This window comes from Hydra viridissima, unplaced genomic scaffold, assembly GCF_058129835.1.
Source record: "Hydra viridissima isolate aposymbiotic clone 2 unplaced genomic scaffold, HvirCarnegie_v1 scaffold_2, whole genome shotgun sequence".
Lineage (NCBI taxonomy): Eukaryota > Metazoa > Cnidaria > Hydrozoa > Anthoathecata > Hydridae > Hydra > Hydra viridissima.
Genome location: NW_028324301.1, coordinates 15,541,153 through 15,565,000, shown reverse-complemented (window position 1 = coordinate 15,565,000; position 23,848 = coordinate 15,541,153). Strand labels below are relative to the sequence as shown.

General features: G+C 28.0%; 2 protein-coding genes across 6 annotated transcripts in view; one reads left to right on the top strand and one right to left on the bottom strand.

Moving 5' to 3' along the window:
* LOC145186566 (uncharacterized) overlaps positions 1–23,848 on the bottom strand; it is a 337,374-nt gene that overhangs the window by 51,681 nt on the left and 261,845 nt on the right. The gene's annotated exons all lie outside the window — the stretch shown is intronic.
* The window catches only part of LOC145185387 (bridge-like lipid transfer protein family member 1), a 36,041-nt gene that overhangs the window by 5,741 nt on the left and 6,452 nt on the right, over positions 1–23,848 (top strand). For 3 of the 5 annotated variants that reach the window (XM_090079784.1, XM_090079785.1, XM_090079783.1), the window contains 38 exons: positions 500–552; positions 629–683; positions 771–843; positions 1,930–2,016; positions 2,140–2,243; positions 2,350–2,429; positions 2,702–2,810; positions 3,084–3,240; positions 3,327–3,497; positions 3,573–3,690; positions 3,849–4,001; positions 4,255–4,940; positions 5,149–5,322; positions 5,573–5,707; positions 5,814–5,990; positions 6,170–6,394; positions 7,713–8,331; positions 11,796–11,976; positions 12,094–12,364; positions 12,458–12,606; positions 12,698–12,790; positions 12,896–14,237; positions 14,497–14,665; positions 15,175–15,348; positions 15,500–15,718; positions 15,983–16,567; positions 17,711–17,992; positions 18,443–18,527; positions 18,754–18,783; positions 18,977–19,192; positions 19,311–19,461; positions 19,933–20,022; positions 20,142–20,363; positions 20,450–20,572; positions 20,690–20,807; positions 20,984–21,051; positions 21,561–21,635; positions 23,728–23,821. In XM_090079784.1, coding sequence (XP_089935910.1) covers positions 500–552; positions 629–683; positions 771–843; positions 1,930–2,016; positions 2,140–2,243; positions 2,350–2,429; positions 2,702–2,810; positions 3,084–3,240; positions 3,327–3,497; positions 3,573–3,690; positions 3,849–4,001; positions 4,255–4,940; positions 5,149–5,322; positions 5,573–5,707; positions 5,814–5,990; positions 6,170–6,394; positions 7,713–8,331; positions 11,796–11,976; positions 12,094–12,364; positions 12,458–12,606; positions 12,698–12,790; positions 12,896–14,237; positions 14,497–14,665; positions 15,175–15,348; positions 15,500–15,718; positions 15,983–16,567; positions 17,711–17,992; positions 18,443–18,527; positions 18,754–18,783; positions 18,977–19,192; positions 19,311–19,461; positions 19,933–20,022; positions 20,142–20,363; positions 20,450–20,572; positions 20,690–20,807; positions 20,984–21,051; positions 21,561–21,635; positions 23,728–23,821 — 7,913 coding nt within the window. Of the gene's footprint in view, positions 1–499; positions 553–628; positions 684–770; positions 844–1,929; positions 2,017–2,139; positions 2,244–2,349; positions 2,430–2,701; positions 2,811–3,083; positions 3,241–3,326; positions 3,498–3,572; positions 3,707–3,848; positions 4,002–4,254; positions 4,941–5,148; positions 5,323–5,572; positions 5,708–5,813; positions 5,991–6,169; positions 6,395–7,712; positions 8,332–11,795; positions 11,977–12,093; positions 12,365–12,457; positions 12,607–12,697; positions 12,791–12,895; positions 14,238–14,496; positions 14,666–15,174; positions 15,349–15,499; positions 15,719–15,982; positions 16,568–17,710; positions 17,993–18,442; positions 18,528–18,753; positions 18,784–18,976; positions 19,193–19,310; positions 19,462–19,932; positions 20,023–20,141; positions 20,364–20,449; positions 20,573–20,689; positions 20,808–20,983; positions 21,052–21,560; positions 21,636–22,494; positions 22,548–23,727; positions 23,822–23,848 lie in introns of those variants that run through there. The other 2 variants (XM_090079786.1, XM_090079787.1) reach the window with 2 other exon arrangements.

Sequence of the window (23,848 nt, the reverse complement as noted above, 5' to 3'; positions counted from 1 at the left end):
ACTTAAAGTGCTCTGATGCTAGAAGCTGGGTTACAGTTATAAAAAAAAATTGTTTTAACTGTGATTAAATTAATTCATTCAACACATTTGCACTCTCTATCAAAAAGTAACACTTCTACGATGCCGTTTAGCAATGAATCATTATTATTTTGCATCCTGACTTAGTGCAATACTGTTCAATGAAGTTAAAATTCAGCTTTTTTTTCAAATGGAATCATAAAAGAGAAAAAAGAATAAACATCTATAAAAGCTAATAAAAGTTTTTATAAGCTTGGTGATGTTTCTCATGCATTACAAAGCAGTTTTAAAATGCTAATATAGTTTTTATGCTTAAAAAACAAAAATACTTTCTACAAATTGTTTGTCTTACTGCTGAAATTGAAAATAACTTTTGGTCATTTTTGCATAAATACAAATTTTTAGTTTAGTTTTTTTGTTTAATTTTTAAATTAATTTTTTAGTTTAATTTTTTTGTATAAATATTACTTATCTACTCTAGATCGGATCTTTACAACAGCATTCAAAATATACTAAAATGTGAACGATATGGAGGTAAAATTCACTCAATAATAAATGCACAAAACATTTTGATGTCTATTGTTTTTACATATTTTAAATTTATATTCAGATGCTAGAAAATCAATAACAAGCCTTGATGTTTTAAAAAACAATATAGAGAAAAGGTAGTTTTTAATTTCTCTGCTTCTTAAGTTTTTTGCTGTTATTTTTCATTTTTTAAATTTATTTAACATATGCTCATATTTTTGAAGAGAAAATAGTCAAGAATCTAAAATTAATAAATGGAGAGAACTATTCCCCCTCATCCGTATGAACATTCGATCTGTAAGTTGTTTTTTTTTAATTTTATTTCAAATTTTCAAAATTCAATTTAAAAAAAGATTTGGATTAAGTTCAACTGATTAAATTCTTATTATTAGTGTAAGTTTAGAAAGATCCAATTAAAAAAAAAGATCTTTAATTAAACATACTTTTAAATAAAATAATTGATGTATAAATGTTAAGACTTTGGCAAAGTCTTCTGAGTTGTGACCGACTCAGGCCTCTTGAACCATTGGCATTTTTTTTCAGCATAGACTTTTGTTAGTGGTTGAAAGTACAAAAGATTTCTTATGAAAAAATGAAAAATTTCAATGACTTAAACTTTGGTTTATTTGGTACTCATTTTGATTTATTTCTTTGTTAAGACCATTAACACTAAATGAAAAATGAAAAAGTGTTGTTGAAAATATTTACAAAAATTAAAAATTTTTTTTTTTTCTTTTATAATGTACAAGGTATTATATCCAAGTTATTAACTTTATAATGATTTGTAATTTAATTATCTTTTATGCAGTGATTGGAAAAAATACAGAGTCACAGTTAAAGTTTTAAAAGGATTTAAGAATAGAGCTCGGATTCCAAATTAAAATACTGTCCTTTATTATTGTAATAAGTTCTCTGTTTGTTCCACAAAGTCACTCAGAGGTTGAAATAGATTGTCATTTAGTTAAAAATTAAATTGGTGATGATTTTTCAAGCACTGAGGCATGACCTTAGTAATGAGATCTAGATGTTTGGTGTCATCAGAAATACTCTATGCTATAGTAATAATTTTTTAATTTTTCTAGGCAACAGCATTGAGTGCCTTTTAAAAAAGGTCTTAATTCATCCAAAAAAGTATTTTTTGGTCAGCTTGCAAATATGTCAGTCTAACAAAACTTTGTGAATTTTAAATCAAAGTCATTGGAAACTATGAAATAAGCTTTGTGATTCCTTTTATAATATTGATATTTATCTTTATCTTTAATATAGCAGTAACATTTTTATATTAAATATAGAAATGATGATCAACAATATCTTAATGCATAAATTTTTCAGTGCTTTTTTTCAATGGAATGATTCTGTAAATGAATAAGTATGGTTGTTTAGGGTAAACTAGCTTTTGGTAATCGTTTATTGGAAACAACACTGTGGGTTCATTTCAATAAGGGTAGTGCAGCATACTCTATGCCAGATGTATGTATTCATTTTTAATTCTTTGTTTACTTTTTTCAATCATTGCTATTTTGTTTTAGTATTTTTAGTTAATGAAAAAATGGCTTTTTTGTGATTTAATTATAAAGATTTCATGATCTTTAGGCATTGTCCACTCTTGATTATTATACACATTTTTTTCAATGCAAATGTGATGATCTTCGTGTCCTTTTGTCAAAAAGTCCAGGTTATATAGGCGTGGCAACAGAGTAATGTTTATCTTTTTTTTTTTTTTTTTTTTTATATATTAAAAGAACATTCAGAAAATTTATTTACAAACTTAAAACTATCATTTTTCTTGGGTAAAAACTTTAGACCTCCTCGTTTCATGGGTCAAGGTTTTGTTGTGTTACAATCTGGACAAGCTAAAATATTATACTATCAAGATGAACCTGGTACGAAATAATTCAAAATTTCTTATGATTTAGATTAGTTTACTTTGAGCATTTTTGAGAGCTTTTTCTTTTGAAAAAATTCTCAATTTAAAGAAATTACGGTACTTTTTTCTGGCTATTTGGTGTTGTATATAATTTTTTATGATATCATATTATGTAGGTACTATAAGGTCAGATTATGTAGGTATTGTGATCAAATTTAAAAATGAAAAGTATTGGATGTTTATAAATGTGACATTTTTTTTTTTTTTAATATAAAACTATTTATTTAGGTTTGGTTCCAGATGAAGCTGTTCCTGATTCTGATCCAGAGTGGGGTTTAAATGTAGTATTTACAAAAAGTGCAAATATTACTTATGGACCATGGGTTGATAAACAGAGGTACATGTGTTTATTCAATTAATGTAAATATGTAAAAAATGGTTACTGTAAAACTGAATTGTTTGATATATTTACAAAAGTATTTTTCCAAGTTTAAGCTTTTAATATAAATTTCACTGACCAAGAATTTAAAACATACTTATTTTTAAAAATGTTTCACATAATTTTAAAACAATGCTCTCTAAATAACTTTCAAATTAAATTATTAATGGATTGATATCTTTTGCATTTGTTTCAATGTTTTTTTTATTTGTATTTTTTTATATTTTACAGAGATGCTCTCCAAAAGTTCTTCTTCCCAAATAGTTTTCAAGAACTTGCAGTAACTAAACCTCTGGAGTCTACGCAACAGCGATTACATACTGGGTTTGATGTTAAAGTTGACTTTGTTGACTCAACTACTCTTGATTTACTATTCTCCAAAAATGAGGTACCTCATTGAGTTAGGAACAAAAAGTTTTTTAAAATCTTAACTTTTACAAGTATGTTTATTAAAAACCTTTATATTTTTACTAGGAAACATCAGCTATTCATATATGCTGCAGTAGTCCTTCTTCGCTACACTACTATCAGCCATGGGTTGTTAATGAATATGGTTACACTTCAAACCTTATTGCAGTTCTACAAAAAATTGATATCACTACAAGCCTGCAGTTTCGAAAATTTCTTGAATGTGATCAAATTGAGGTTTGTATGTTTTCTGTATTATGAGAAATGTTTGCACTGTTTTAACAATTGTTTAGTAAATTGCTTCTAATCTAGGTTGCTATTAATATGATGGTCCCAAGAATGTGGAATCATTTTCAACATTGGTCATGTGAGCTATGTCTTGCAAAAACAACTTGTCACTTTGTTTATGATCATGAAAATTTTTTTAATGGTGTGTTTAATTAATGGTGTGTTTAGTTAATAATGTGTTTAGTTAAAAAGTTCTGATTATTTTAATTTGTAAATTATGGTTTTGGTTTAATTTTAACATTGCTCTACTTTGTAAATTAAACTTTGTAAATTATTTCAATTCATTTATCTTTTTTAAAGATCTTTTTACTGATTGGTCAAGCAGTGAGCCACCAGATATTGCTAAGTTTGCTCCGTTTGATTGGGTTTTCAATTTTAATTTGCGTGATTTTGAAATTATCTTAATGGTCAATGAACACAATTGGGTGGAATGTGCTAATCAAGATGAAAATAGTAAATCAGTGTATTTTAAATTTAAACAGATTTTCCTTCTTGTACTAAAATTATTTAAAAAAATACCAATGAAAATTATCGTTGATATTTAGTTAAAATTTTTTTTTTTTAATGTAAGGATTAGATAACTGTATTTTACTTGCACTTGCTACTTTTTACTTGCTAGTTTTTTTAAGAGACTTTGTAAACTGTATTTTACTACTTTGAATTTATGTCTAGTAATAATTATAGCTTTTTAAATTTACTTGTTTAGATGAGCTTGCTATATGTGGAGAGTCTCTTGACATAAATTTTACACTACCCAATACCTCCTTCTTACCTAACGTTACAGAAACAAACTTTTTTTTTCGGGCTGAGACTATTATGTTGCGTATGTTTGTGCCTGAATCAAATACATTACGAAGGAGTATCATGTCCCTTGCAAGAAACAGTGACAAATACATACCAAAAAATAGTGACAAATACATACCAAAAAACAGTGACAAGTACATACCAAAAAATAGTGACAAATACATACCAAAAAATAGTGACAAATGCATGCCAAAAAATAGTGACATACCAAAAAAGTTACCAAAAAGTAAAAGTTTTCATTCTGCTGCAGATTTTCTTGATGTTGAAGAAAATTTTGACGAAATTGATAATGGTGTAAATCTCGAAGATCAGTTAAGTCAAGGATGGAGACGAAGGACAAGAAATACAGCCTGGATTGATGTGTGGTCGACCCCAGTGTTTTTGCTAAACATTGATTACAAATATCATCCAACTCCAATAGAAAATGATACCATTAAGAATATTAATTTAAAGTGTGGACTCAAAACTGGGTGTGACAAAAATCCTGAAGATTTGGTTCATGATGTTCTAACTATAACATTAGAAGCAGGACCTTCAGCTGTTCGAATATTTGGATACTTTTGGAATCAGTTTTTTAATGGATTCATGGTTAAAATTTTACATGTTTAAAATATTGGCATTTTCTTTTAAAATAATATCCTTTTTAAGTATTTATTTATTCTTTATTTTTCAAAGTTTCGGAAAATTAGTTTTTATGTTTATGCATCAGGTGCTAAGTAGAGATTTTTCCATCAGAAATTGATAATTGGTTTCTTACTCTGAAAGGTTCATATAAGGTTTATTTGAATTTTTTTAGGATAACTACTTTGGTGTTGACCAAAAATTAGTTGAATTCAATGCAAATAAAGAATGTGACTCTTTTAACATAAGTAAAAAATCTAATATAAATCAACTCGACACTGAATATTTTCACCCCTTGGAAGTTAATGTAACTGTTGTTTTGCTGGATATTCATGCTGAATTAACAATGGTAAATATTTTACTTTTAAATGTTCTTTAGAAGCAAGTAAAAGCTTAAACTATGTTTCTAATGGTTAGTGAGATTTATTACCATATCTATAGTATTTTAGATTTGTTACCATATATTTTAGATTTGTTACCACATCTGTAGTATTTAAAAACTCCAAATTCATCAACTGGAAAAAAATGAATAAATAAAAGTTTAGTGGGTTTGTTATATAATATTTATAAGATAGTTCAAACTAATAAATTATTTTTAGCACACTTTAAATAATACAGAATCTCCTCAAGCTTTCACAGATGGAATTACCTTTGAAATTCATAAAACATTTAGTGAAACAAAGATGCAGCTCATAATATCACCTGTATCACTTATAATTCCTGATTCCCTTCAGGTATAATACATAAATAATAAGATAATTGATCATACTTAATGATAGATAATGAATAATAGATGTTAATTTTAAATATTTAAATTTTATATTTACATTAAATTTTTAGCGTCATGCTGACAATGCTCACCTGTCAAAGGGTTTCCTTCGATTATCTGGTTTTCAGTTTCGTGGACATGCTATGTTTTCTGGTAACGGAATTCCATTAGGTAATGAGACAATAGAATATAGTTGGTTAACTGAAATACAGTGTGGCAACCTTATGGGGAAAGTAACACCTTTTCAGGTAACTTTTCTAAATTATCTAATAGCTGTAAATTAGTTACAACACTTTTTCTTTTAACAATATGTATAAAGTTTTTAGTCTTAGCTATTTGTTTGGCAAAGTCAATTTACAGTTTAAATTACAGAAAATACAATTATTTTTAAATGAGGGTTTAAACAATAGTTTTTGTTATAATTTAGCTCAGTTCCTTAACTTTATGGGCTGAAACATTTGCTTTGCATTTTATTGATGAAGAAAATCAGTTTAGATCACAAAATAGCGCTCCTGATTCTCAAACAACAGATACCAATGGATCTTTCAGTCAATTTGATTCAACAGAAGATCTTAGATATAAAATGCTTAGATTTTCAATTGAAAGTGTTAATGTCTATTTGACAGAGGCAGAGTGTGCTTGCAATTTACTTGTAAGAATTTAATTTTTTTTCTTGTTGTTATTGAATGTGTCACAACCAGGGATGTGGAGTCGGAGTCGTGGAGTTGGAGTTGGAGCTCATTTTGGCTGGAGTCGGAGTCAGAAAAATTACACCGACTCCAACTCCAGTTTAAAAAAAATCTTTCAAAGTTTCATAATTTTCATAAGGATTTTATGGATGTTATTCATTAAAATGTTTTTTGTTCAGTCAGTCTAAAGCACAAGTATCAAACTCTGGCCCTGTTACAAAACTACAAATCCCAGGATGCTCTGAAAGCTGACACAATGGGAATTGTAGTTTGCAAAAACTGGAGGACAAGGAGTTTGACATGTTATTTAAAGGCCTTTAAAACAGGGGTAAGCAATAGGATATTTTGCTGCTTATCACTGAGAATCATAAATCACCTCCCTTGCGCTCTCCTCTACCTTCCCTTTAACTAGATAACTTCATAATACCCCAACTCCTGACTTAAATTGTCTGGCACTGTGCTACATATTTTTAGTGGAAAGCTAGGCGTGCCACCACCAAGCACCAAAGAGCTGCTCCACAAACAGAAATACTGTGAATATTCAATTAACTTTGCATTAGAAAAACTGCAAGTATTCAATTAACTTTGTTTCTCTGGAGAGAGAGAGAGTATTAGAAAATTAGTGATTGAAGAAACTGTTTAACAAAAAGAAGAACTTAATGAATCTCTCAAGGGACGCTTTGTGTTTTTTAACAGAGTGAACTATTTTGCAATTAATGTCTGATTTTTTTTTGAAAAAAAAAGAAGTAGTTACCAAGACATTGGCAGAAAAAGACACCAAAGCTAATCACACCAGCGAATTTCTCCAGGTCTTAGTAGAAAAGATTCTTAAAAAATATGAACTTAAAGAAGCACAAGTTCTTTCTGTCCAACAGACAATATTTGAAACATGATTTTGACAAATTCATAATTATTAGCAATTGCATAAGAGTTATTGCATAACAAGAGTTCAGAAAAGTTGTTTGTTCAGAAATAGTTTTCTAATAAATAGTGTTTAAAGCACTAAGTGGTTGGATTATTTGTATCATAGTGATGAAATAGCCAATGTTAACATTTTACTACAAATTGGTTACTTATGAAGGAGTCGGAGTTGGGAGTTGGAACAGCAGCTTACTGACTGGTCCTGGTCACAACTGTGTTGTTCATTTAATGTTTAAAGCTGCTTTATTATTATACTATAACTATCTGCTCATTCTCACTCAATATTTATCTATTTTTCTGAAAAATATACTTTTTTACTTTTGCAGTAAATATATACAGATTTTGTGCTCTTATCTGCAGGTCTCACCAATACGTTTTGCTGTTTGTAATGCTAGCACTGAATGCTGTTGTCAAGGTGGAAGCTTGTTTATTAATGAGATGGCATTACGTTTGTATGTGCAACAAGTGAATTGTGAATATCCGTCTCCTGATAAGATAATAAAATCTTCCTCTAATAACTGGGTTGAAGTAGGTCTTGTTGGATTAGGTCCAATTACTACTGACATAAGTGAACTCTGTGGTAACAAAAACCAATCTAAAGAACAATATAATTATCTTACTTTCTATGATGGGAGAAGTAAGAGACTATGGTTTCTTTGGGAAAGCAATGAGCTTAAAAGTAAGCTTTCAGTTGATCGGATGAAAAGTAAAATGTGTGGCTGTGTTGGAGGGTGTGATTTCTTTGGCAAAAATGTTAATGGTGTTCATTTTTTTACAACTCAAGTATTAGATGCAACCATTAAGTCTTCTAACCGATATGGTAGTGGAAGTTTATGGGGTGGTCAGTCTACAACTGGAGAAAAAGTGAAAGAGTATCTACGGAAACTAAGTGGGTTTATTCCTCATAGTAATTTAAGCTCAAATAAATCTGTTGATGAAAAAACAAAAAGAAGTTCTGAAATCTTCGCTGATCAAGAAGGTAAAAAATTGTAAAGCTTTATTTTTGAACTTAACTTTCTATGTTGTGTTAAAATACAACTTACTTAAATGATCACTGCTACAAATTTTTGATATCTTGCAAACCTGACTGACCCGAGAAAACCCTTTGGTGGGATGATAGGGTAGAGCCAATAGAACAATAACATGTAGTCACTGAAATCTAATCTCTAAGAACAAAAAAGTAATTATGACTTAAAGTTTTATTTTTTATTTGGCAGAATTTACTTATAACTGACAACTGTATTTTGCATTTTCACAGTATTGCATACTGATTTTAATTGACAAAATTATCACATCCTTGATAAACAATCATAAATCATAAAATCAGTTCAAAAAACATCCTGCTTTTACTTTCACAGAGTGCAAAATAAAACAAAGACAAAAATTAATGCAAACCATTTTCTAAAGACAACAAAGATGTTTTTAATATCATAATTTTGACATCAAAAGTTAATCCAAACCCAATTTTTATTTTAACACTAAAGTTGCTTTTATTAAGTAAATACTCAGCAATTTCTAAGATTAATTCAAAAATTAAATTAATTTAGTTAACATTCTCATTCAAAAAGTTAAAGATGTTTTAAATTGTAGTCCACCACACAGTTTTTCAGCTTTTCTCCAAACTGTTAAGGGTAGGGGAGTGCTTGAATCGTTGCCAATAAATCTTGAATTGATGATGAAGTGCCTCTGTTGCTTGCTCTGAGTATATTCCCAAAGATGATTGTTTTCTTTGTATTAAATGCTGCACATGGTAAAAAAACTGTGTGGGCTTTTGGAGAAACACTTGTGCTTGTTTCAAGAAAAGATTTTTGAAAATTTTGGATTTTTTTCCTGGTAGTTTGGGTCTAAGTTCATGCCAAAACAAGCCTCAACAACTTCATTAAATTTTTTTAAAAGTGCATATGACAGGGATTGCTTGAAAAGCTGTTTGACTCACTGCAAATTGCTGAAGACTATCTAGTTTTTTGAGAGTTTTTCAGCAATCTGGCCCTTCAATTTAGCCCCCATGATGGAGCTGTGTTGCAACAGGTCAGCTCATATTTCTTCCAAAAACTTTACAAGGTGATCTACAACTTCCATCAAGGGAAGTTCCATGGAAGGTATTAAATCAATAACATAAGATTTTTCACAACTTGATGTGAGAATGGGAAAATGTATGGCATTTTGGAAGAGTTTGGCATTTTTCACATCAGTGCCAGAATCTGTGAAAGCTTTGTGCTATTCTTTCAAGGATTCAATTGTTCAGGGTTAGCCAGTAAGGTTGAGACTTTTTGAATCAGTCACACCAACAGCAGGGATGTATACTTGAATGAGATTGAATTCCATAAACAATATTTGCTAATATCATATCACATGAGCGAATATTGGACTTCATCTGCTTTGATTAGATTGAGTATGATACCAACATTTTCATATGTCTCAGGGAGACCCAGAGAAATTGCTACCAATAGCTGTTTCTTTACACCAGAGTCCTTATATATGTTTTAAAGTCATTTTGAAGGTGTGGGCTCTTCTGGTGGTGACTCTTTTGATAAAATTCCCAGACTGACTTTGAGAAAGCCTCCTCCACCATCAATTTCTAATTTATTGATAAAGCTGTTTGCTGGTTCTCCTCTCTGAATAATTTTTTCAAGAACTTCTTTTAAACTCTGACAGTGAACAACAATTTTTGGTCTAGACTCAGTAGGAATTGGAGAAACAACAAAGTTTTCTGACAAAGATTGACCAATGGTTTGAAACTTAGCTGGGAAGTTTGGTTCAACTAATCTGCTTTTAGAGATTTTCTTTAGTGTTGATGCCAACTTATACATCTTCAAATTTGAAAGATTGGTGTTTACTTGCACTTGAACAATATCTTGAGCTGTGAGTATATGGGGATTATTTGCACTTGAAGCTGAGGCTGGTCCAAGATGCACTGGAATAGAATGTTGTTCTTGTGGCTGACTTAAATGAATAGTTTCTCCTGGTGAAACAGGTGTAGTGGAAAGAAAAGATTTTACTATAGCTTCAGATGCAAATACATCTCTGGAAGCAATTTCTTTGATGTTTTGACAAAATGATGATTTTGTTCAGGAATGTGGTACTCCACGACTGATCAGGGAAAAACAAGCAAAGCATTGTTTCCCAGCTGATGGTTTTTTAATTGATAGAATGCTTGAATTGGAATCTGAAGTTTCAGCTTTTTTTGACCAACCTTGGGTTTGAGCTGTTTGGCAAATCATATTTTTGTTAAATTGATTGTGAAAAAGTCAAACAAAGGTGGAAAATTAACTTTTTTTGCCTTCAGATGCTTGTCTAAGAGAAGACCTGCAACATTCACAAATGCCTGTTGTAAAATTGAATTGACTTTTTCTTTATTAAGGTCTTTTAGTTCTCTGTTTTAAACATAAATCACACACAACTTTTCTGCTGTCATCATGGTCTCTGGCGAGAGCCATCAAAGTTCACTAAATTCCACAGTATTAATTAACAGACTTCAAAAAACAATAACAGTTTTTTTTTTTATTTATGATATGCAAAAATTCAAATTAATTGAGTGTTTTTCTTAAAATCCTTTTCACAAGTTCATAACTTTTTTATTTTTTGTCTAATTTTAAAGCTTCAAAAACCAAAATAACATGATTTTAAATTTGATGAATTATTGATAATTTCATCTAATTGTATAAAATCCATGAACATTGATTTGTGAATACCCACTGCAATTTTTCTATTTTTTAGCAAAATTTTAGTCTAAATATGGCGCAAAATTTGTTTATATTAGTGAAAAAAAAAATCATAACAAAACAAAGGCATCCTCTTCTTTAGACATTCTAAATTTCTAGATTTCTAGATCTCATACAATTTCTAGATTTCATTATCTCTATCATACAATTTTTTGGTAATGATTAATCACACCTTTAACACTTTCAAACAGTCATTTGTTATCATTTTTCAAGTATATTTTAAAAAATACTTTGCATACTTAAGTAAACATAATTCAGGAAAAAAATGTTTGAAGTGCTGTAAAAATGCAAAATACAGTTGTAATTTAAAAACAGATTCTGCCAAATAATGAAGTTTTAAACTTTAATTACTTTTTTGTTCTTTGAGATTAGATTTTAGTGACTACATGTTATTGCTTTATTGGCTCTACCCTATCATCCCACCAAAGGGTTTTCTCTGGTCAGCAGGATTTTGTAAGAGTGTGATATTTGCACCTTTAATTTCCTTATTACATAGAAAAGTACTATAAATGAAGGAAAATGCTACATAAATGTCTTTAGGTTTGATACCTTTTTGGCATAAATAAAAATTAAGGTGAACTTTTTATTCAATATTGAATTGTTGCTGTTTCAATTCCTTGAAACAATACTTTGTCCAAGTATACAATGGGTTAAATTTATCAACAGTTTACAATTTTAAAGATTTTAAATTTTACAAGCAATTTTTTTTATTTATATTTAGAAACAGCTGAATCAAATGTTCTTACTTGTCCAAATAAATTAATCAATAAAGGGTCAAAAATAGACATTAAAAGATCAACATCTGTTTTAGTAAGCCACCACTCTTTAGTAAAAAGATTTGATAGTATGGAAGGTTCTTTTTATTCCTGTGCATCTGAAAATAATCTGGTTGAGAAAATCAGGTAACAATACACTAGAATTTTAATACTAGATTGTGGTATAGTTTTAACTGGTTAATTTTTTTTTTATTATTTTTTTTATTTGAACATAATTTTTTTTTAAAATCTATTAAAATTTAGGTCTATGAAAGATTTAACTTTACCCTCTCAGTCATCTGACACATCTAAAGCATCATCCAGTTCTTCATATGCTTCTGCTTTAAGTTCTGTGCAAGACCTTTCCATTAATTTAGATGAAGTTGATTACCCTTCCTTTTTGGTAAAACCATTTTGCCAGCCAGCACTCTTAGCTGCTTATGCCAGTTATTTACAGTCCCTTACTTGCATTAATTGGCGGCAAAAGATTCCATCTGATCTGCAGAAAAACTTTAGCTTATTGAATAACTTAAAAGTAAGTATTATAAGAGTTGATGAAAGATGTTCTTGTTGTTATTTAAAAATAAAATTATATCTTGTTACAATTTAATATTTTGTGTTTTTTTAGGTTATTTGTCCACCTGGACATCATTATTCTTCACCTAGCATTCCCTGTTTCAAACCTAACATTCAAGGGAAACTGCCCTTTATTATTATGCAAAACAGTTTGTCAAAAGAAGAAGCTTCTAAAGATGCAAGTTGTAAAACTTCAGAAAAGTATGTACAGATTTTAATTATTTTTAAAGACCTTCAGCTAAAAGTTGCTAATTTATGATCTGTATTAATACTTAAATTGTAATCCCTTTAGTACCAAGGAAGCTAAGAAAAGATATGTGACTCTTAAATTGCATCAACAAATCATTTGTGTTCTCTCCCCTCTTGTATCAAAAGTAGTTGAAAGGTTTTTTTATTTTAAGTTATTCATAACATCAAAGTAAAGGAATATTCTTTATTATCATTACTATTTCTTTTATTATGAATGGTAAAACTTTTTTTTTTTTAATAGGTATATTTCTGCATTTGAATCAATCACTTCCTTTTGTCACCCGTGTCATCTTCTTGACCACTTTCATCTGGGTTGTATCTCTAGATCAAAAGAAAAATTCCTTGAACATTGCATTCTTAATACATTCTCCCAAAATAAAAATGCTTTTTTTGAAGCACAAATCAATAAAATGGCACCTTGTAAGCATATGACTTTTAAAGTTGAATTACCATATTTCAATGTATTATTTTTTCAAGTTTCAACAGAGTCATATACACCTTCAGATACAAATTCCATTAATGGTCAATGTGGAAGTGAGTATTCATTTGATATAGATACTAAAAACTCAGACTATACATTATTAGCGTTATCTGTTTCAAATATAAAAGTGGCTTTACATCAGCAGCTGGAAAATTCATCTTTCAATAAAACAGTTGTGAATTTTTTCCAGAAATTTGCTGTTGCAAAGTCTGCCAATAAATATGAAATAATGTATAAATTAGAAAAGCTTATAAAACCAAGCTCTACTGCATTAGAGTGTAGTATTGGTACTGCTCAGTTACAACTGCTGCATTTAAAAGGTCATGTTGATAAAGTGCCACATGTTACTAAAATTTCACAAGTAAAAAGTGCTGTGAACTTTTCTGTTAAACTTGGAGGAAGTCTGTATACAGACCCAAACAATGATGTTATTGAAGAAGATAACCTTGGAAATATTATATGTGAGGCTGGAGTGAGCGAAATTACTATAAAAGTGGTTTTACAAGCTCAGATTACTATTGCTAAAGAGCTTTCTAACAGTGAAACTACTCCAGCAACTGTTATTGATTCAGAATTATCACTGCCAGTCAATAGACATTTTGGTGATCTAAACAATAGAAGTTCATTGTGTGCTAATTCTAGGACATCACTTACTTCAATGTCTGATTGGCAAAAAGCACGCAAAGGTTATGTAGCACTGGACATTGATTCGGAAGAAAACACAACTGAACCAAAAGTCACATTTGAGAGATCAAATATTGGTAGTCAGCAAGTTAGTTTTAAGCAGCAGTCTTTCCTACACAAAGATGAAAAAAAGATCATTGCAAAGGATTCTTGTGAAGTTTTTGGAGATGCAAATGTAAAACATTTTTGGATCAATTTAGCCACTCCTACACATCTCAAAACTATACAAAAGGCAACAGACCAAGACATTAATTTGGTTACAGTGCTCATACCAGCAATCAGTTCATGGGTGCCATACATTGTAGATCTTTTAAGGACTCTTCATGTTGTGAGGAGTTCCTTTAAGTTCTTAAATTATTCAACATTGGCTTGTCTTATGAGCCAGTCATTGCCTGAAAACGGAAAACTTTTAAAAAAGGTAAAGGTTGTTAAGCATAAAGTTTTGTTTTGAGTTTAAATTTTTTTATATACATAACTTATATGTGATTTTTTTATATAAATAACTTATATGTGATTTACCTTTAAAAAGTAATGGTCATCCCTAACCTGTACTTTGACCCATGTTTTCAATTTATTGTCAAAGTAAATAAAACTTAAGTTGTCTGTTTTAACTATTATTAATCTTTTACTTTGTTCACCTTTTATTTGTGAAAATATCAAAGTATTTGGACCTTTAGCATTTTACAGTGTCTGCAGCAAGTGAAGAGTCTTCATTTCTGCAAGGTGATTATTCAAGCCAACTAGTATGTGTTTTGAGAAGACAAACAACTGGTCAGAGGTTAATAACTTTATTGCAAGCATTAAAAAATCCAAATAATTGCCCTGGGTTAGCAGACTTAGAAGCAGGTACAAAATATAACTACAAAGTGTCCCAAAAGTCACTATCAGTTTTGTTTTGCTTATAACTTTTTATTATATTTATTAACATTCAAAGTGTAAACAATAAATAAACTTTAATTCTTACAATTTTTTTTACATTAAGAATGTTTAATAAATGGGCTATATTTAAGTGCTGACAAATTTGGGTTTTTTTTTATTCCATTCCCCATAACAGATCTCAGCAAATCCTGATATTTTCTTTTAAGTTATCTAAAGTTACTGGCTTATTAATGTGTAATTTAGACTTCAGATTGTCCCACAGGAAAAAGCTGTTAAATTCAGTGACCAGGCAAGCCAGCTAAAATCATTCTATTTGGAGAAGATGCAGTTAGAAAAAATCTTTAGCAATTCATCCATTGTTGAAGCTATAAACAAAGCAAATCAGATAATGACTTTTGAGACACTATAAAAATGACATGCTTTTTCATAGAGTTATTTTTATTGACAAATTTCATTCTTACTTCTTTTTGGTTAAGGTTTACAAGCACTTTCACGACAATGGAAGTGTGTATTTATTGGTGCAGAAAGTTCTGAAAATATCTTTGCTGTTAAAAATGACTGCATTAAAAAACCTGTGGTTGGTCGAGGAATGCTAACTCAGAAAGATTTGTGTCTCTTACTAAATGACAAAAAAACAAGAACTACTTCTGGCAAGAACTTTTATTATAAAGAACATGTTTTTTTGCTTGTTTGTTTTTTTTTTTCTAATACAACAAGATTGCACCTAGTATTTACATTTTATTATGAGCTCAGCACTTGTTTAATTGTTTTAAAATTTCATTTTTATATCATTAATTTTAGTAACTTCTTGCTCTAAAGTTGATCAAACAAATCCAATACAGAACATTGAAGATGAGCCTTTGCTTGACAGTGATTCAGACACTGAATCTGAAAGTCATGAAAAGGCTGTAGGAAAAGAGCAAAGTCTTTATGATTGGATGTCAAGATCTCCTACTTCTATTGCTTCTTTGAACAAAAAAAGTGGCTCAGAAAATGTGAAGCAGAATGGTCTACTGCAAGGTATCAGCAAATTTTAATAATTGGAGTCATTTAATATAACAAGATTTCCTTATATATCTTCCAAATAAATCTGTTAAAATGCTGCATTTCATAATTTATAGTAAAACTTATAGTAGAAAGTCAAGTTTTGTTTTTATTTTTGAAAGTCAAGTATCAAAAGACAAATCTTTTTTAAACAGTTTAAGTTACAAAAATATGATGCACCAGCAATAAATTTCAACAGTATCTAATAAAAAGGCTTAAAAATTAAAAATCATTCTTTAGAAACTACAAAAAGAGCAATTGAACTTGAAAGGCTGCAATCTCAAATGGTTAGTGTTCCAACAAGTGGAGTGCAGCTGGCTGAAGCAACTGAAGTCTTTTCAGTTTTGCTTAGTGTAGTAGGTCTTATCAATCCCAAAGATGTTTTATTAGTGTGGTCTCATTCAAAAATTACCTGTCAACTGAATAAAGTCTCAATTAATTTAGTTGAATCTGTCCAAAGCAAAAAAGTTGAAGATTCTATAGAAACTTTTGAAGTGTGTAATACAAATTTTTGCACTTCTTCAGATTTACAGAAAAGCAATGAGTCATCTCAGCGCAATATGACATTTGCCATCAGCATAAATGATTTAAAACAGCATGTTAATTTTCCCTTAGTTCGGTTAATTCTACAAATAAGTGAAACTTTTAGTGTTGTCTTAGAACAAAAAAAATTTGCCAAAAAATTTATTCAGCAGCCTAATAAAGTGTTAACATTCACAGGATTGTCTGCTGGACAGCAGGATCTACCACACACTTTAAAAAGTTGGCGCAACATGTATAATGTAATCAACCTTTACATACCAAAACAGATTTCTCCTGACTCAGGTAAGTGTCTACCAGTTGTTGTTTTTTTTAACCTTCAAAGTTACATAGTTCAGAAAAGTTGTGTTCTAGTTTTTATTATTATTATTGTTATTATTATTATTATTATTATTATTATTATTATTATTATTATTATTATTATTATTATTGTTATTATTATTATTATTATTATTATTGTTATTATTATTATTATTATTATTATTATTATTATTATTATTATTATTATTATTATTATTATTATTATTGTTGTTATTATTATTATTATTATTATTATTATTATTATTATTATTGTTATTGTTATTATTATTATTATTATTATTATTATTATTATTATTATTATTATTATTATTATTATTATTATTATTATTATCATTATTACTTTTATTATTATTATTATTATTATCATTATTATTTTTATTGTTTTTATTTTTGTTATTATTATCATTATTATTTTTATTGTTTTTATTTTTATTAATATTATTTTTATTATTGTTATTATTATTGTTATTATTATTATTATTATTATTGTTATTATTATTATTATTATTATTATTATTATTATTATTATTATTATTATTATTATTATCATTATTACTTTTATTATTATTATTATTATTATCATTATTATTTTTATTGATTTTATTTTTGTTATTATTATCATTATTATTTTTATTGTTTTTATTTTTATTAATATTATTATTATTTTTATTATTATTATTATTATTATTATTATTATTATTATTATTATTATTATTATTATTATTATTATTATTATTATTGTTATTATTATTATTATCATTATTTTTATTATTTTTATTATTGTTATTATTATTATTGTTGTTGTTGTTGTTGTTGTTGTTGTTTTTGTTGTTGTTGTTGTTGTTGTTGTTATTATTGTTATTATTATTGTTATTATTATTATTGTTGTTGTTGTTGCTGTTGTTGTTGTTGTTGTTGTTGTTGTTGTTACTATTATTTTCTAAAAGTAAAAATTTGTTGCTCCCACTTCCTAATATTCCATGAACAAATTGAAATAATATTAAAAGTCACTAATATATAAAAATGACAAAACTTTTTGTTGTAAAAATATTGCTAATTATAACAAACATAATTAATATTGTGTTTTTAATAAAAAAAAAAAAAAAGGTCAAAATGTTAAGATTGATGTTGTTGGGCCAGATGGTAACTCAATAATTGCTCATGAAGAAAAAGTTGCAGCATTTAGCCAAAAGCAAGCAGCAGTGGATAGGCTTACTATTTCAGGAACCTTTTGTTTACATAATGCTCGTTTGACTGCTAGTATCAGTGGTTTGGAGTTTTCACTTGATATGCAACAGTTGAATTCATCCATTTATTACACAAAAGGAAGTACATCAACTAGAGAAGCATTTTATGCATTAAATCAAGTTTATGATGGTAGACTTTCTGGTAATTTTTAATATTTGATGTTGATTTTTCTTAATATATTCAACCTATTTATTAATATTTTTCTTGATATTTAACCCTGTTTGCTAACTTTAAGTAACTTTATCAGGCTTTTTTTTTTTTAAAAAAAATCAAATTTAGAAAATATTTGACAAATTTTATAATAAATAAAAATTAGATTAAATTTCTTCTAATAAATAAAAATTAGATTAAATTAAATTTCTCAATTAGATTTGATAAAATATTTTTTTATGTTTTTTTTTTTTAAATCTAATTAAATTATTTATGATCTTCTAATGAACTAAGTATTATCAATTTAGAGAATTAAAGTATATCTAAAAGACTTATTAACTAAAACAATAGAATCATAAAACTGAATCTTGTTACAATATAAGCAGGTCTTCATACAATTATTTCACCTAGTTTTTTATTGATTTTGTTTTAAAATTTTAGAGTCTGTTCACAGTGAAGAAATAATAACATTGACAGTACATATGGAAGAAACAAAGATCTGCTTGTCAGATTCTTTTTTCAAAAAGTGGGTATTAAAGATAAATAAAAGGCTATCTATAAGTTTATAAAGACCTTTTTCTTACTTTTTGCAAATGATTAACATTTTTTGTCCTTAACTATTGTCTCCTTCACCCTCCTTCTTTCTTGCATTCCCTTCCTTGCCTTTACTTTTAAAAATGAAAAATGAACAAACCTAATCTAACATAAGCATATTTCACCAACTGACTATTTTTATTTATTTATTTTTGTAGATCTCCATCAAATATATCTAAACTATCCAGGTTAGTCACTTCAAATACCTAATAATAATTATATTGCTTCATATAAAATTGAAAAAGATTTGAAAAAGATAAAATTGAAAAAGATTTGTATTAAAATATTTATTTGAAATGTTTTTTAGAAAAATAGAAAAAACATATTTGTTATGAACCATTTTTAAATCAAAATTTTCTTCAATTGTTTTCTCAATTTAAGGGTATTGATGACATGCAAGGTATATAAGACTAATGGAATATATAATGAGTTAAAGTGTAAGGCAATCAAGTCTAAACTAAAGACATTGTTGACTATTGGACCAGTTGCAGTGGAGATTCCTCAACATCCTGGAACTCTTCGATTTGTCTCAAGCCGTTTTACTAAAAAGCTTCATAAATATTTCTCAGAGTTTGAGGATTACAGAATGTCAATTAGGTTTTGGTTTTTTTTTTTTTTTTTTTTAGATTTTGATTTCTAACAAAGTGGTGTAAAGATATATTTTAAAATTTTAGTAAACCTTAAAATTTAATAGTTCTGTTAATTTTATTAATAGAGAAGCGCGACAGTCATCTTCTGATCATAACGAGCTGAACAATATGAAAGAATCATGGGTTTCTTTTAGCACATTATCTTTGTTTCGTATTACAACTAGTAGTATTCTTGTGAGTGCAACTCTTTTGCCTTCGTTAAGAGCTGAATATAAGGTAATTAAGTTTTAAATCATTATAATGAATAAGAAATAATGAAATAGAAAAGTTTAAATATTACTTTAGAGAAAAGTTAGAAAAAACAAAATTGCAGAAGCTTAAAAATTACTTATCAGTAGAAAAGAATTAACATAAGATAAATAAAAGGTTATTAGTTGTAATCATTAGTCTGCCAAAGTTTAAAACAGCATTCATTTTATTTTGAAAGTCATTTTAAGAATGTGCTAGTTAAAAATGTGAATTGTTTGCGAATTTTCCTATAGCTATATATTCTTATAATTACTTTTTAGTAATCTCTTATAAAAGTTATAGGCATAATTACTTTTAAAATTTACTGAGGCTTGACCACATTTTACTGAGGTCTGACCACATTTTGCTAAGGTCTAACCACATTTTACTAAGGCCTGGCCATATTTTAAGATTATGGTTTAATAGTTCAATAAATAGTTCAATTTTTTATTAACTTAGATTGAGCAAGTTAGTGGTTTTGGGAATTTCAATGGTAAATTCAAGTTTGCATTAAGCTTGCAAGGACATTCACTTTCCTTCAAAACAAAAGTATTTTGAATTTTTTTTTTTCTGTTTAAATAAAATTTTTATCTTTTCTCTATCAATTTGTATGTTAACTACTATTATTGTTTTTTTTTAATCAATTTTTCTTCTTTTAATCTTCTTAGAATCAAATAGTTCCACTCCCTGCATCAGTACATATTTGCTTGCCTGCAATTAATGTAGATGGACACTATATTCATATTTCTAAACAAGTTTCTAGTGAGCCACCATTATATTCTAATGGACATGGCTATCTTTTTGTTAGCATTAACATTGGGAACCTTGAACAAAACTTAACCACAGACTTGATGAATCATTTAATATTTTTACAAAAAGGCTTTATAAAGGTATTCTGGATATGTATTTAAGTTCAAAACAATCTTATTATTCAGTGATCAGTGTGTTTTGATGAGGATTTTAATTATGGTTATAGGAAGTGAATGAAGTTGTACAAGATGTTGAGGAAAATGAGGCCATTCCACTTTGGTTTAGCTCTTATGAAGAAGAAGTTTTGCCATCAAATCCCGTGATCTACTCAATTCAACTAAAAATATCTGTATGAACCTTTAGCTTTTTGAACTATTTTAGACTTGAACTTGAAGAGTTTTGTAACTCAAAATAGTATTTTCATGTAAGGCTTTAAAAGAAATTTACGGTCTTCATATGTTTTTAGCTCATTCGCATTACAGCATCCATACCATCAGGTACTGCAGTTGTTTTAAAGACAGGTATTATATCTGTGGAATTTTCTAATCAGAGTCCTTCATCATCAGTGCTTAATTCTCCTCAAGGTAAAGTATATTTGTAAATGATGTATATCATGGTTTTTTTTTACTAAATTGTAAAAATGATAGAATTTCTTGCTAAAATGTGCTCCCAGCTATACAATTTGTTACTTTTGTTTACTTTTTTAATTTGATTTTATAGTTTGATTTAAAATTGATGTTTTATTAAATTTTCTTGTTAGATAATTTTTTAAAGTTATACGGAACAGTTCAATTTTTGTTTGATCTATCACTTGGTCAATTTACTAAGGTGTTTGTTTTTTTCAGATACTTCATTTAACATTCCTACTTATTTTATATTTTTTTCAAAGAGTTTTGATATTCAATTTTTTTTTTCTGTTAATGACAAACAGTAAAGAATAAAGTACAAACTTCTATATCAATCATTTAAAATCAAATTTAAAATAATTTTTATACTTTGACATAAAAAGTTATAAGATTGCAGAAATGAAATTACAATACCTCGCATGCCTTGTTTTCTTTTCTTTCAAACCTTAAAGACATTACACACAGAATTGCTATTCAGTTAAGAAATCTGTTAAGCTTTATTTTCAAGGATAGCAAGTTATACCAAAAACTTTACTGTTTTAAATGCATAAAAAGATTTGTTTTAATAAACTTTAAAAAAACGTGATTTATCTTTAAAGACTGATTTAGAAGTTGGTTACATTCAATTATCACATTCATTACTATTTGTTAAAAATCAAAAAACCAAATCTTATTGCTTTGTATTTAATGTATTTTGTTTATCCTTTTTAGAACATAAACACTGGCCAGCAAGATTTTTCAGTATTTGCAAGTTTTATTACTTCTCTCTACATTGCTAATACATTTGTAAGTTTTTCTTAATATACTTCAGTATATTTATCTTTTTTCTATTTTTTTTATTGATTATTTGTTCAGCACACACTTTCTAATATAATCAATAACAAAATATTTATTTTAATGTGTTTTCTAACATTATAGCTGTTTTTGATTGACTTTTGTAATGATCTTTTTTTTTTCTAACATCATAGCACACCTATCCAAAATTGGTCTCAACCTCAATTTTGAGGACCAAAAAAACTGATGGGGCATTAATCTGCAAGGTCTCAAGTATAACCAGGTGTAAAAATTAAAGTCTAATCTCTATAGTCAAAGGAGAAAACACACTTAAAGATTTATAGCATTTTGCACTACTGATTGCACTTGGAGCCCCGTTGTAAATCTTTTTTGTTTTGTTTTTTTCACTTTTGGGGTATGGAATTTTTAAAAAATATCAAAAACTCTTTACATATATGTGTTGGCTATAACCTGACAAAAACTCAACTCTTTAACACTTGTGGTTTGTGTACAGGGACCTAAAGTATGACACTAAAAGGCTCTTTAAAAAGAGACAATGGATACTTTACATTTTTATTCTAACTTTATTATCAACTATGGAAGTTTCAAATTTAATAGAATGAAGCCTGGGCATGTAGATTTCAGGCAAGATATCTTTTATCTGTGCAAATGTATAGCTCTTAAAGTAGGAATCTTGCCTTTGAAAAAATGACCAAAACATGTGGTTTTTATGCTTTTTAAAGATTCAAAGTTACATCATATAACTAATTTAGAAACAATATTATGTGACTAGTGGATATGGGATTCTATGGTTGTTTAACTTCACATTTGTGTGTACTTTGTCTACAAAAAGGGTGCTTTTTTTGTCTAGGTTTGTATAAAATATGGGGCAGAAAACACATAGCTAGAGGTATTTTTTCTAATTGTTCTGAATTTAAAATACATAAAAACATCTTTATGTTTTAGTTGTTAAACCCACAGGTTTGCTTTGTTGTTTGACCAAATATTGGAAATACACACAATAATAACAACATTTTTTTATTGAAATAAAAAATATATTTTTTGCTGAAATGGGTTTTAACAAGATATCAAATAAAAAAATCCCATTTAACCTTAATCTCCCATTGAAAAAACACATACATACAGACATGAAATGAATTCCTTATAAAAAAAAAATTACTTATGGTGGTGTTATGATGTTTTTTACTTTTTCTTCAAATTACTGTTGAGATTTTTTTATTTAGTACCCGCAAAATAAGATATACTTCTGATTAATTTTTTGTAAACTTGATAAATGAATATAGTTTATAATATAAACAAAAAATTCAGACAAAAATATTTCTTATCAACAAATGTGTATCAAGTTTTTCTAGAATAAATTCTTAAAATCACTGTTTAACTGTTTAAATAATAAAATGATTTATCTAAAAAAATCCAATTCAAAGATGCTTGCTGCTATAGTATATAACACATTTCAGTAACTGGCCTCCATAATCAGGGTGATCAGGGTTCCTTTTGTACCAACCCCATTGAGCACTGAAGAATGAATGCAAGGCTTCTGTTGATTGCTCACTAAAAATACCTAATGCTTTACCTGGGAGTTGAAGATATGAGTTCTTAAAGTCTTTGATATATTGAACATATGCAGCATTTAATGTCATTCTAAAAAAGGAGCTAATAACACTCTTAAAATCTTGAAATGTTTTCACAAAACCAAGTATATGGTCTGCCTTTTCTCTTTCAACAACTCTTTGCAAAACATCTATATTCTTCAAAAGCTTATGACAATCATTCCCAACAAACTCTCCACCATGATAAGATTGTAATTTCAACTTGAGAAGCAATGGCCAATCTTTACCTTTAGGCCACATCTTTAGTATCTAGAAAATTTTCAAATTATTGCTGTTTATCCCATACAAAGTTTATGGAGAATATCAATACTTTTGAAACCCATTTAGGAAATAAGATTTTAAGCAATATATCAGATTTTTTAAGGGGTCAGTAATTGTGAAACTGCAAGTAATACATGTAATTTTTTGATCTGTTTATTGGCTCCAATTTAGTTTAACTAACTACTTATAAAAAGCGTATTTTATAACTTTAGGATAACCAAAGTGTAGAAAATAAAAGAAAAGAAACCATAACAGTAACCTTAGATCAACCACGAATCCTTATCAAATTACCTGCAGTTGATAAAGGTGAAATCTAATACACTATTTTTTTTT